Genomic DNA, 15,253 nt, shown 5'->3' with positions numbered 1-15,253 from the left:
TTTTGGAGTGAAGTTAAAGGTAGAATGTATATCACCAGGTTAGTGTTCATAGACTGAGTCAATGAGAATAAAAGCAAACGTATTTCCTGTTCTCTTGTCAGGTACTGACTACCTCTACTACCCATCTACATTACTCATACCCATCACACCACTGTGGCAATGCCATTTCATGCCCCCTAGGTCCATACGGTGAGAATCTATTCCTGCCCTCTATGATGAGGCTGCTGTTGCTTTTGCGAGGGAAATTTTGCCTTGTGCTCCAAACTACTACTACTACTACTACTACTACTACTACTACGACTTTTTGTGGTATTCTTTTTTTCTCTATTCTCTATTTCCTTTTATTTCATTGTCCTAATCATATGGTTCTTATTCTCAGCTTTATTGAAATCTTGTTGCTTCACTCCAGCTAGGCACTGTAGTTGCATCATAGCCAGGTTCATCTATCCCAGGGCTTTCATTCAGTTGGTGCATAAAATGGCAGCGTTTTTGTTTTGCGCGTTGGTGTTCTGGCTGCTATAGGTTTATTTATCGATTGTTATTTTTTATTTGTAGTTCACTGTCGCTATTTCAGTTTAATATTATCATTTTGTTGTTTGGTTATAGTGAGTAGAGCTGTGGATGCTAGAAAATGGAGTGCCAAGTGAAGAAGTTGGAACACTTCTGACATATTCTACTGTTTGAGTTCAGTAGAGGTTTGACATTAACAGAGGCAGCCAGAAACATTTGTGTCATGTATGGGGTAATGCCATAGGACAGAGCATAACAAGAAAATGGTTTTCTCATTTTAAGCAAGATTATTTTGACATTAGTGACTCCATGTCAGGAAGACCTTCAAAGTTTGATGAAGGCCATGTAAAACACATTAACCCACAATGAACTGTGATCATTCCACCATTGTGCGAGATTTGCATGCAATTGGGAAGTTGTGACAATAAATGATGTCTTTGTGCTAACGTAAACAAAGAAAGAAATGGATGAGCCCAAACAGAGCAGCAACTCCCCATACAACGACCTGTGTGCATCCAGGAAAGATAATGTCATGCATATGGTGGAACAGTGACAATGTGATGTACTATGAATTGCTTCTCTGAGGTGTAACCATAACTGCTGACATTTGTTGTCAACAACTGAGACATCTTGCAGATGCAATCTAAACATGATGACCAGGAAGACTGCATGAAGGGGTGCCTTTGCGCATTCTGCTAGACTGACAAAAAATGCTATACAGGGATTGGTTTGGGAAGTCATTCCACAGCCACATTATTCACCTTATCTTGAGGCCTCAGATTTTCATCTATTTTCGCTCTGTTGAGCAACCTTCCAGGAACTTTATTTCCAGATGAAAATGCATTTGTTCAGCTCTTCGCCTCAAAACGTGATTTCTAAAGTCACAGAATAGAAACGTTATCCCAGTGTGGTAAACAGTTGTAAATATATTGTTGAAGACATTTCTCTGTTATGTGTATCTGTTGTGTTTATTAAACTTATAGAAAAACTTGAAGAACTTATGCACCAACCCAGTAGATTGCCAGAATTTCACTTCATTATGAAGACTTTTAGGCCTCAAAAATGTTGTGGTATTTCACATAGACCAGACAACTAACCCGTGCTGTTTTCTGCACTAATAACTTGTGCAGAAATTATGGATGTAATTTTTCCATTAAATGGTGTGCCTTCTAAGATTGGTAAGTAAGGGAATTCAGTATTAAGGAGTTAGTTAAAATGAGCTTTCCATCTTTACAGAAATTGTCCCTAGTGCTGGAATATTTTGCCATCATTCTCCATGATGCACATGTTATGTTTATTGTCTTGGACACTCATTTTCTATTCCTTGTCCACTTCAAATGTTCTATTCTCTCCATGTGACATTTCCAGTTGATTGTGAAATTCCCGATAGTGTACTCTCTTTGCTTCTCTTGTTTCTTTTCCATATATGGAAATTTCATGTCTTGTACCTGATCACATTCACAGAGGATATCATCCTGATCCTTCTATTTCCATCTTGTTAGATGTGTCTTCATTGGCACTAGACTTGCTTGTAGTCAGATTTTCCATGCCAGTTGGCGCATCTTCTTAAAGTAAGTCTGAGCTTTGAGGTTCTGTGCTAAGCTAAGCACAAGAGTCATTATTGATTTTAGACATGATGACATGTTGAATTATATCAAAAATCTCTTTAAATTTCTCATTTCATTCATGATCTGCTCATTACATTGTTGAGGCGGCAGTACGTTGTACTTTGTACAGCGTGGCCAAAATTTTATCCTCCATCTAAACAAGTACGTAACATGTTTAATTGAGGATTGCGTCTACTTTTTCCGCATGGGCACATCTTTTCTAGACTGGACAGGCTTATTCAGTTGCAGAGATATGTGTTGTTAGAATTTCTATGAACAGGCAGTATACACACGATGGAATTTCTGTGAACAGGCTGATTTACACGCTATTTTCTCCATGCCATCTTTCTAAGAGTTGTATTAAATGCTAAACTTAAGGATGGTGTATGCTCAGTGACTTCAGTAGGTGAAAGATCTGTCTAAAAATTGCCCAGATACCTGAATTCATCAATAATTCTGACATGATAGCCTGTTGTTTGGTTGTAGGACAGGCAAAACCAGAAGCTGTGTAACATCTCAGCTGACTAGCTGAATAAACTTGTCACTCAGCCCCCAAGCATCAAAGAACTGTCACGTACAAGATGCCCCAGACTACATATCTAACCCTGACATCTTCCATCTAAAAGATGTTACAGTAAACACAAGAAGAAGACAATAATGGGAATCTCTACTGAAATGGTACAGAACTATTGTATCAGCATTACAGTGATGAAGAATGTTGCAGATAGCTTAGTATCAGTATGAACAGATGTATTTATTTATTCATGAGTGGGATGGTTCCTACTCAGTGGAAAAGCAGCATAATTGGACCTATTATTAAGAAAGAAGATGCCCAGTGAACTTGTGATTACCAGCCAATTGGCATTGTGCCAGCTGTATCAAAAGCTGTGGAATATATTGTTCATGATCAGTTGACTGAATACTTAGGCAAATTGTATGGCAAATTGAATGCCAGATACGTAGCTACATAGAAGACACCCATATTGATGGAAGACAAAGACTGGTGCAGGACCGTGGATACCATCTCTCACTAACTAAGTCATGAGTCACGCAGTTTCATAGAATATGGTCTGCCCATCCTTGTCAAGAACTATACCTTGAAAGCCAGTTACTTTAAATAGTGGACTAGCACCGTATTCTACGACTTCTTTTTGATAATAAACTTAACTGGTACTATATGTACAACTCAAGATGTCATACATAAAGAAACTCTATACTCCCCATTTCCTTGCTAACAACTCTGGGGTGCAAATCAAACACTTTCATTAACATTATAAAATTTTCGTTTTATCCCATTTGGATTATGAGTACATTGTTTGTGGGTCAGCAGCACTGTCAGTCCTAGAAATATTAGACACTGCCCACGACAATGGACGCCATTTGGTAATTGGAGCTTTCCTAACGAGCTCAGTTGGGTGTGCCAACACTGAAAATATGACACCACAAAATTTATTTAACCACAAAATTTATTTAACCACAAAATTTATTTAACCACAAAATTTATTTAACCACAAAATTTATTTAACCACAAAATTTATTTAACCACAAAATTTATTTAACCACAAAATTTATTTAACCACAAAATTTATTTAACCACAAAATTTATTTAACCACAAAATTTATTTAACCACAAAATTTATTTAACCACAAAATTTATTTAACCACAAAATTTATTTAACCACAAAATTTATTTAACCACAAAATTTATTTAACCACAAAATTTATTTAACCACAAAATTTATTTAACCACAAAATTTATTTAACCACAAAATTTATTTAACCACAAAATTTATTTAACCACAAAATTTATTTAACCACAAAATTTATTTAACCACAAAATTTATTTAACCACAAAATTTATTTAACCACAAAATTTATTTAACCACAAAATTTATTTAACCACAAAATTTATTTAACCACAAAATTTATTTAACCACAAAATTTATTTAACCACAAAATTTATTTTACCACAAAATTTATTTTACCACAAAATTTATTTTACCACAAAATTTATTTTACCACAAAATTTATTTTACCACAAAATTTATTTTACCACAAAATTTATTTTACCACAAAATTTATTTTACCACAAAATTGTGATTAATCAAATGCCGAACCACCCCTGTCATCCAATTTTATTTCACTATTCAAAGACCTGGTTACTCATGAACTGGCTTAGTGCAGGATGATCAACAACTTCTGACGTGAACTCCACTTCGTTCAGTTACCTGTATGCCGTACTCTCCATTGTGAAAACCTTCACAGTATGTTCCCAAACTAGAAGCAAGGATGGGCTGAAGGTGCAACACCAAAGATAACACAATTCTCAAGTTTGTTCACTGTGCATTTTATTCATTCATCAAAGTGTATCCTCATTCAATCTCCTGTACACAGACAGCCCTGAAGACAATGAGCAAGTTGGCTTTGCATACATACACAATTGGAATAGATTACAACTTTCTGTAATGAAAGAATGTGTTATCTGTACTGCAGAGTTGATAGACATGCACTGAGCACTACAAAATATAATGACTTTACCTCGACAGATTTTCATCATATGCAGCGACTCCTTAAGTGTTTCACAAACAATAGAAAAGTGCTATCCAAAACATCCAATGGTCTCTGTCATCCATGACAAACTGTATGCCCTCAACAATTCGGGATATCTACCATTTTTCTGTGGACATAGTCACATTGGTATGCCAGGTAATGAGCTGGTTGAAAAACTAGCCGAAGAAGCAGTGAGGATTGAAACACTCAAACTAGATATTTAAAGGGCAGACTTATGTACACACATGTGATGTTGCATTCTGAAGTAATGAGAAAACAAATGACAAGATAATACACAATCCAATAAACTATGGACTATCAAACACACCACTAGGGTCTGGCAGACTTCACTATGAAGCTCAAGGAGGGACAGTAGTGCCTTATTTCATATCCGAACTGGACTTACAAAAATAACTAATGACTGCCTACTATGACAAGAACCACCAGTGTACAACATCTGTGGAGGAACATTAATGATTTACCACATTATTTTTCAACAGATCTGTGGCATCAAATGGACTTAGGACATCACTTGTCAGTGATCCTAGTATTTGATTAGAAAACTATAAGCCACATGTGCTACATTTTCTACAAAGGAGTGGATTTTACGCAAAGATTTAAAGACAACACTGTCCACTCTTATGGCTATTTAGGGGGTGGAGATCGGGGAGGCGGAGAGGCAGGCTCTCAATGTCCGATGAGAGTCCTGAGGCACCACCCACTTAGTTTCGCTCCTGAACCTCCTACGGATTGCTAACTTACCTCTTCTTGTCTCCAAACATATATTTAATTACACACATTATGTTGTCATTTTTACTTTTAGGCAACATAATTTTGACAGTTGGAAAAAAAGGCTTGTACCTCCATGTTCAGACTGCTTAGAGAGGATGGTCTGCAGCTCGTGGTCTTGCGGTAGTGTTCTCGCTTCCTGCACATGGGGTCCCGGGTTCAATTCCCACTGGGGTCAGGGATTTTTCCTGCCTCGAGATGACAAACAATAGTCCAGTTTTTGTGAACATTGTAGCACAAACACTGCACTAATCAAGGAAACAGATGACTTGAAATATGTCGTAGGCAATTACAGAGCCACAATATTGACACTACTACTTCATTCTGCAAAGTATTTGATTCTCTCAGCACTGATGTAGTGGTCAGATAAATGTAACTGCTAGAATTTTCAGAAACTATTGCAAAATTGGTTTGAAAGCTACTTGAGGAACATGAAACATGGAGCAGGGAGATGTCTGCGGGAATGAAAAGTAATTCCGAAAGCATGTTCTGTCAAGGGTGTCCACAGACCTCAGTCCTGGGTCCACTGTTTTTCTTCTTGAATGCCAATGAAATAAATCTTGTAAGTTGTGTTGTGTGAATATCATTTCTATACAGACAAACTCCAGATTTAAATGCCAGACCCAAAAATATCAATATTGTCATCATCCAGATGGATGACCACTGTCTTAAGTGTTCAGAGGTTTGCAAAACATGGGACTCAAAATAAATACAAAAAAGTCCCAAGTAATTTTAATATCTTGTGGACATGAGAAGTTAATTATTTCTTAATTCTGCAACCTATTCCTACCAACAGATGTTAAAGATATTGGTGTGGAATTTTGTAGGTCCATTCTTCCATCCTTCTTATATACAGGAGTCACATGGGACATTGTGATGGGTGAGAGATCTGCAATAAATGCAAGAAAAGTAAGGGCCAATGCCGTTGAGTACTTTCTGTAAAACAGAATTTGGATTTCATCTGGACTTGGTGACTTAATTTGTTTTCAACTCTTTCAGTTGTTTCTCTATGTCAGGGATGCTTATTACTGTGTTGTCTGCGCAGAACTCTGTGATGGTCAAATGACAGTATGTCTGTTCGATTCCCTGCATGAATGAATGATTTCTTAAACGCAAAATTTAAAACTTTGCCAATAATTTTGCTATCTTGTACTGTCACACCAGACTGCACAATGAGTAACTGAATGGAAGCCTTAGACTCACTTAGCGATTTTACATAGGACCAGGATTTTTTCGGTTTCTTCGCCGGATATTTTGCTAAGGTATGACAGTGGTAGTTGTATTGTTCATGCACAAGTCTTTTCACAGTTGCACAAATCTATACTAACCTTTTTGTCTGTAGTCATTTTCACCTTCTCTTTCGAACCAAGTATGCAATAGAGCAATAGGGCCTGATTAGCTCCAATCTTGTGAGAAACTATGAATAATTCTTTAATAAAGTGGCAGTTCCTCAATCACCATTTAGGGTGGAGAGAACATGGAAGGTATATAGATATTTGCTGGCTGTTTGTCGCTAAAGTCATAAACTGTCTGATCCAAAGTATGCTGCACCCTATGTAATGCAGAATTGATCACTAGATGTCACGAGGGAAGGGCCCACCAGTACAGAAGGATGCAGGGAGTATTGTGTTGTTAGTAGAGAAACAGTAACAGTAGAATGGATCACTCACGAGAGCTCAGTGACTTTGCACAGGGACTAGTAATTAGATGCCACTTAAAACAAATCTATTGGGGTCATTTCAGCCCTTCTAAAGCTGTTTATCTCAGCTATTAATCATGGGTTCATGGTGTGAAAATGTGAAGCAACAACCCAGCTAAACCAAGACCTGGCAGACCTCGTGTACTGATAGACATGGAATGTCAAGGTTTGTGGGCATAAAAAATCACAGGATATCGGCGGAAGGAATAACTTTTAAGTTCCACAATGGTTGAGCAGCTTCTCAGAAACCATAAATTTCTGCAGTCAGTGCTAAGCAACGCCACTGTAGGATGATGGCAGGAAATAAGGCATTTGTGGGTCATGAATCATGGTTTGCCATGTGTCAGTCTGATGGAAAGGTTCGGTGGAGAACATTACTTGTCGTCGTGTGGTGCCAACAGTGAAGCACGGACATGTAGGGGGGTGTTTTTCATGGTGAGGGCGTGGTCCTCTTATAGCGCTTAAGGAAACTAAATGCAAAATGATATGAGCATATTTTACAGCTTGTGTATTGTGAAGAAACAATTCGAAGACAATGACTGATAACCTGCCCTCTCATAAAGCAGCATCTGTGAGGTAATGGTTTGTGGACAATAGCAGTCCTGAAATGAACTGGCTTGCCCACAGTTTTGATAAGAACCCAGTGGAACACCCGTGGGATGAGTTACAATGTCAACATCATTCCACATCCCAGCATCTGACCTCACTACCTTCTCTGGTTTCAGCTCTTGAGGACAAATGGGGTGCCATTCCTGTAAAGACAGTCTCTTATTGAAGGTGTCCACAGTAGAGTTCAAGCTGTTATAAAGACAAAGGGTGGACATATCCCATATTTATGTCGAGTAATAAGTGTCCAGATGCTTGTGATCATATAGTGTAAAAGTTTTTGTCTCAACACTGAAGGACTGTGTTGTATAACATTGTTACTTGCTGTCAGTATCAGTGGCTTTCTCAGGTGTTGAGTGTTCTATCTGAGAGTTGCTAAAGACTTTAGTGAAGATTTCTGTAATTGAGAGAGAGAGAGAGAGAGAGAGAGAGAGCACACCACAAGAGTTGGACTGTGATGTTGGCATGTTATGTTTACAGCGTTACCTGCATAAGTTAGCAGACAGCACTTCATATGCCAGTACAACACTTAAATATGTCATTACAACACCTAAATATGTCATTACAACACTTAAATATGTCATTACTACTGACAAGCTGTCCTGTTACAATTAATACCACCCTCTTGCTTAATGAAATGAGCAGGGAATGGGTTAGCAAATGTTCCTGAATGAGCATGAAAGTTTCTTCAGCATAAAAGTTATGCAAATGAGGAATGTGAATTATTTTTGTAATGTTGCATGGGATTGAAAACATTGGCATTACACCAGGCAGTGTTGGAAATAGCAATCTCCCCCCCCCCCCCCCCCCCCCCTGCATGTATGCCCCCCGCCACACACACACACACACACACACACACACACACACACCTACACCTACCTTTTCCAGTCAAGGATTAAGTAAGTTATATTTGTCTGTTTGGGGAAAAACTCTTGTAAAGACAAGACAAGGAGAATGTGTAGTATTACCTTTTATTCAGGAATTTCTATTATAAGTGCATGGCTTTGATTTTTATTCTTGGGGTTTACTGTTAAAAACGGTGTATGTTGTTTTTTAATAACAAACATTTTAGAAAATTTAAAATATTTATGATATTCAAATAACTTCATGATAAAATATATTACAGTAGTTTTGATGTACAGCTACCATGTTGCACTAGATTTTTGAAGGTGACTCACAATTCAATGCATCACCTATTTTGAGGTTCTTTTTTATGGGTGTAATTTCGTAGGATGCTGAGGTAGTGGAAGTAACAACAGTAAATGTTGTAGCTGTAGTATTTTTATTTTTTATGTATTGTAAGATGAGATTCTGGAAGGAACAGTGCACAAAATGTTGTTTGTTATAGCTGTTCTGGTAGAAGGGCATGTGTAATTTTGCAATGTTTAGTATTATGATGAACAAACTTAACTGTGGCATGTAAAGCTTTCAATTACAGTTGCTTAGGTAACGTGCTGTTTGTGTTATAGGATGTATTAGTGTCTGGAAGTGTTAGCTGCATAATTTGACGCTTTCTTAACAGAGTTGATTAAAATTTTGCATATCACTGTAAAAACTGGCTTCTTCCTTTTTGAATGGTTACTGGGTCTGGCTGTGTTTCTGAATTTCAGTTGTTGTTTATAGTTGTAAGTGGGGCGGGTATGTTCCATTGGAATCTAGGCGTAGTAAATGGTCCTCCAAATTTATTCCTCCTTGAATCTAGTGGGACATATACATCCCACTTAAAATAATTTTTTTTCACTGGGGTTAGAATCTGTAAAAAGAAAGAATTAAGAGTCACTATTATGTCAGATTTATTTATTTACAGCTTAACATTTGTATGAAATTGTTCAAAACATGGCTGAATACATAGTGGCACTTTACAGTAGCTACATATGAAATTAGTTCTTATGTCTTGCTTCCATGTGGTGCATTGTCTGCATTCCCACCTTGAGCTCCTTGCTGGAAATGTTTTTCAATTGTATTTACGTGCACATAATCATCAACACAAAAGTGTGTGAAGAAATATATATGGTAACGACCTCAACTATATTCGACCCTGCATCCATATCGGAGCACACAGCTATAATGGTACATGTAGATCAGTTTGGTCATCTGAGAGAAAGATATGCCATCAGCAGTACGTCATTAAAAGGGTGGGATTGGATTTTTATTTTTGTTTATTTTTTTGGCTGTTGCAGTAGTAAAATGTTTCATCTTTTGGAACTGTAATAATGATAGAAAATGTGATCAAGTTTCTTTTCACTTTGCTCTTGTGAGGGGGAGAAATATAAAAAGAAGGGGAAGGCAAGCATTCATCACAAAAAACAAACCTAAAGGTTATGAAGTTTTCCATTTCATATCAAATCAAGGGAAATAAAATATGATCACAACACTGAATAAAATCTAGAAATGTAAAATTTTAAGCACAAGCAAGAACAGAAGGCACCTGTAGAGATTCTCAATACACTGGCCATAAGGCAAAACCATTAAATGAATTTAAAAGTGTTTTATCAATAAGTATGCGCAAATCGGTACAATGTAAAAAAGGTGATAAATATCTTTATTGAGCTTACCTATTGCAGACAGGAAAAAAATTACATAAAATTGCCAAAACACAAGGCACAAGATGCACAACTGAAACAGTTGAGTGGTATTTCATGCATATGCATTATCTACTTGCTTTTATATGTAATTGCAAATAAGAAGTGACGACATTGCAGCAGATGAAAATTAATGGTTGTGATACATGTGTGCTGATACACAGGATTTGAAATTTTGACATCAAGAATTTCATAATGTTTTATGTGAAGGTTCTCATTTGTAAGCTACATACTAGGCAGGAGCCAATTAGTGCACTCAATAAAACTAGTCACTAGGGCCATTTCCTTGCCTTTAGTAAGTGATCCACTGTAATTTGAAATAAAAATATCACTGCTACAACTGGCGGCTGCAGCGTTCCTAGCAGTTTCATATCTACCACAGTGACCCGGTTGATAGTGCATGTTGGTTTGATGCTGTGATTGTATATGGCATCCCTTATCTTGTTGAGATAGCAATTGGGTTCATAGGATCAGATAGCCCCATCAAGGAAAAATCAGCGGAAGGATTGAAATTTGTCCTGAAATGCTACACTGATTTAGTTTGTTGCATGCCATGTTGAGATGGAGTAATGTCAGAACACTTAAATCTGGTTTTGCAAAATAACTGTTGTTCCTTGCACAAATCTGTGATAGCCATCCCATATTGCAGAGAATGTGATGTACATCAGTTTAAGGTAGCCTCACTAAAATCATAGGATGAACGAAAGTCCCATTGTGTGCTGTCTTTGGAGTACCGTTTCCCTTTATTTTATTACTTGTGTGTGGTAATGCATTCTGAATCTACAAATTTGAAAATAATAGTTTGCTTTTAAATTGTGATAATATATATTTCTCAATATATGTTTGCTTTAGAGAACATTTGATGAGTGCACAATAAGATTTTGGCCTAAGGGTAGTATATTAAAAAATGAAGCTGTCTGCAGAGAGAAGACTGAAAGTTACAGCAACACAATATATATTAGCCTTCTCAAAGAGATAAAGCTGCTTCTTCTTCTGTTCAGTTATGTGTAGAAATCCTGTCAACTTAAGTCATTAACAACATATTTTGTCAACAACACTAACATCTTGCACTTATTTATTAAGTAAAATAAATAAGAGAATACCAATATTATTAAATATGTCTTTTCTTAAAGTCTCAGTTGGTTACTGAGACAAAATGAGGAAACACTAGTGGTTGTTGAAGAATTCAGTTATCTTTTAATTTTGTCTGCAATGTTGTGAAGTGTTTAATTTCCTTGTAAGGGTGGTAATAAGCAACAGATTTTCTCATTTATGCCTAAGGATTTATGTTGGTTGGCATGTTTGGTTTAGTAAGTGGCTTGAGGGTAAATATGCACAGTTCATTATTAGATAACATTTGATAGTTACTAATTTTTAATTGTAGGTTGCAGGACCAGGACCTCGAGCAGTTGAGGATGAAGAAATATGGCATGAGAGAAGACGTCAGCATTGTGCCGATGTTGCACTGGCTGTTGTGCGTGCCAGGCAGCGCAAGGAAGAAGAAGAACAGCGTTACCAAAAGACTAAACAGGTAAAATAAATGCAAAGCTTTCCTTTGTTCACCAGGTGCATAGGAAATGAACTGACTTCTTGTCTGCCAGACGAGTTGGAAGAGAACAAGAGCACCCTTTAAGAAAGCATCCAAAGCATCACAACTTTGCCATATCATTCATGACAAGAACATCAGCACGAATACAGGGAAGGTTACTTTCATAATGACACAGCTGATTTTATAATTTTCTCTTTCCCTATACTTCTCTGTTTAGGTTTTAAGCTAAACTGTTTTTTGTTTTATAGAGATGATATGAATTTATCAGTCATTAATATGTATAGAAGGTTTCCAAAGTTAAACACACACACACACACACACACACACACACACACACACACACACACAATTTGTATTATGAGACAGCGTAATTTTAGTAACAGAAGGCGACCTCAGATGCTTCCTTAGAGAATATTAAAATAGTTGATGAATATTGAAGGTGCTTCCACTGGCTTAAATATTTTGAATCCATTGCTGATAGTGAATGATGTATACCGTATTTTACGGACTATAAGATGCTCTGTTTTCTTCGATTGCCTCCAAAATTCAGTTGCTTCTTATACACGAAATTAATATTAAAATGTTTAGTGTTTGATTTAAAATCCCACCAATATTAAAAATGGTAATATACTGGGTGTTACAAAAAGGCCAAACTTTCAGGAAACATTCCTCACACACAAAGAAAGAAAATATGTTATGTGGACATATGTCCGGAAACACTTACTTTCCATGTTAGAGCTCATTTTATTACTTCTCTTCAAACCACATTAAGCATGGAATGGAAACACATAGCAACAGAACGTACCAGCGTGACTTCAAACACTTTGTTACAGAAAATGTTCAAAATGTCCTCCATTAGCGGGGATACATGCATCCACCCTCAGTCGCATGGAATCCCTGATGCGCTGATACAGCCCTGGAGAATGGCGTGTTGTATCACAGCCGTCCACAATACGAGCACGAAGAGTCTCTACATTTGGTACCGGGGTTGCGTAGACAAAGAGCTTTCAAATGCCCCCATAAATGAAAGTCAAGAGGGTTGAGGTCAGGAGAGCGTGGAGGCCATGGGATTGGTCCGCCTCTACCAATCCATTGGTCACCGCATCTGTTGTTGAGAAGCGTATGGACACTTTGACTGAAATGTGCAGGAGCTCCATCGTGCATGAACCACATGTTGTGTCGTACTTGTAAAGGCACATGGTCTAGCAGCACAGGTGGAGTATCCCGTATGAAATCATGATAACGTGCTCCATTGAGCGTAGGTGGGTGTGAGGAATGTTTCCTGAAAGTTTGGCCGTACCTTTTTGTAACACCCTGTATTAGATAAACCTCTCTGTGTCTGGCAACTTTGGATTCAGCTGGCAGCATATATAGTGGTGTCTGTTGGAGTATTTAGAAATGTTGCCAAGAGATATGCTGCATGCAATGGAGAGTAGCCGTTAGCATTGCTGGCTGGCATAGTGCAGATTGCCAGTTCAGATTCTGTCACCAGCAGGTATTTGTTACTTAGTATTCAAAATTTCTAGAAGATTCTCAAAATTTGTAATGTTTGTATATTCTGGAATATTTGCTGTTTGTACAAATAGCAGCACTCTCCATTGAAGAGGCAGTTCTGCTCTGTGTGTATGTTGTTGTCCATAATAATTGTGCTTTCAGTAGGTAAGCATTGTTCCTGATTGACAACCCTGTTTTGGATTTGGACTTGCTTGTGGTTAAGATGTGACACTATTTGCTGGAGACACTGGATAGCTCAAACAATCTACACCAATGTGATTCCAATTGGGCAACATGAAAGCTATCACAGATATTGAAAGAAAGCGAAATAGAAGCAGTACATCAATCCTGAGGTCCATATATTGAGGAGGCCAGTGGGTTCCAAAAGAGCATTAAGTCAGCTGCATGAGAGGCATCATCAGTATTTTCTGGGGATTCTGTTCAAGATCTGATGGAATGGCTAAAATGTTGAAACTGAAAAAATTCTTAGTGCAAGAACACTTGAAGAACAGAGCCCAATGTTGTGGGGAAACAATACAGTCCTGCATACTGAATGTTTTTGCTCTGTGCCACATTGTGAATCTGACTGTGACAGACATAGACAAAATATCACAGTTGATTAAAGGAATCATGGAAGACATTTACCGAGCTCTTTGGGTAAAAGAGGTCACAACAGACTAGTTAGCAAGTCCTGCCAGCATTTTGAGGAAATACAACAGGAAAGAATCAGGTGAAAGAGCTGTGACAGACTCCTGCATCTGGTCCTTATGCCTGTTACGCAAAACCATCACGACCCTACCTCTCTCATACATCAGGTAGTAGGAGAAAATATACAGCAGTTTATTGCAGTCAGAAATGTTGGACAGAGTACACAAGAAACAACAGGCCTGAATGTGAACCCCTATATGTCAGGAGACTATGTAGATTGTTGGAGAAGAGTTGTATTGATCTCTAGCATCAATTCTGCACCAACAATCAAACGTGCCATGAAGAATACTTGGCCAACTTGGATTTGTGCCACAAGCATCAAACGACACCCAGCATCTGTGCAAGGCCAATAAAACCAATTCCTCTTCCAAATACAGGATGGTTATCATTAAACTTCAGTTACTTGAGATGGGCCCCCAGGAAAAACTAATGATCGTATGATAATGAAACTGCATGGAAACGTTAACAAGGACACGCAAAAGAGAAATAATGAGTTAACAATTGAAAGAAACACATTTTAATTTCCATATGAAGATGGTAACATTTGTTAATTGTGTACCATGTTTACGTTACAGGTTACAAACATTGCCCAATGTGATGAAATGATTCAAATGGCTCTGAGCACTATGGGACTTGTTGAAATGAAATGTGTCTTGCAGTACTTCATTTTATAACAATTCCTGTTGGCCATTCCTTATAATAATGTTTGAATGTTGTACATTTGACTGTCAGTGAAACAGTTCCCTGTAGTCATCACAAAAATGCGAAGTGTCTATTGAATCATAAAAAAAAAAAAAAAAAAATTCTTCTTGCACCAGGCGCACAGGACAAAGGAAAGATTGGTGCAGTCAGTCACTTCGCAGTAACCACTAGTTTCATTTAGACAGAACTGGCCCCGGCCATTGTTCTGCATATTGCGCTGCATAGAAGGTATACTTCATCAAATTGGTAAAGTGTGGTGAAGATAGTTGGTAATAGTGCTTAAGAATACTGTTGTACTGATAAATCTGAAATGAGAGAATGATATCGGAAATTATGTTGTTTGATAATTTCCTGAAAAATGCTTTCTACTTTCAAAAAATTTCTTTACTAAGAGTTTGAATTGCACTAGTAGTTCCAGGTGGAATTCACATTACATCTACAGATTTTTCATCATCCT

General features: G+C 37.5%; 1 protein-coding gene across 5 annotated transcripts in view; it reads left to right on the top strand.

The window, feature by feature from the left end:
* The window catches only part of LOC126470603 (protein PRRC2C-like), a 299,950-nt gene that overhangs the window by 161,417 nt on the left and 123,280 nt on the right, over positions 1 to 15,253 (top strand). For all 5 annotated transcript variants that reach the window (XM_050098556.1, XM_050098559.1, XM_050098557.1 and 2 more), the window contains one exon: positions 11,728 to 11,874. In XM_050098556.1, coding sequence (XP_049954513.1) covers positions 11,728 to 11,874 — 147 coding nt within the window. The remainder of the gene's footprint in view (positions 1 to 11,727; positions 11,875 to 15,253) is intronic.

Source organism: Schistocerca serialis, chromosome 3 (assembly GCF_023864345.2).
Source record: "Schistocerca serialis cubense isolate TAMUIC-IGC-003099 chromosome 3, iqSchSeri2.2, whole genome shotgun sequence".
NCBI lineage: Eukaryota > Metazoa > Arthropoda > Insecta > Orthoptera > Acrididae > Schistocerca > Schistocerca serialis.
The sequence above is the reverse complement of the archived record's forward strand: the minus strand, read 5'-3'. Positions and strand labels throughout refer to the sequence as shown.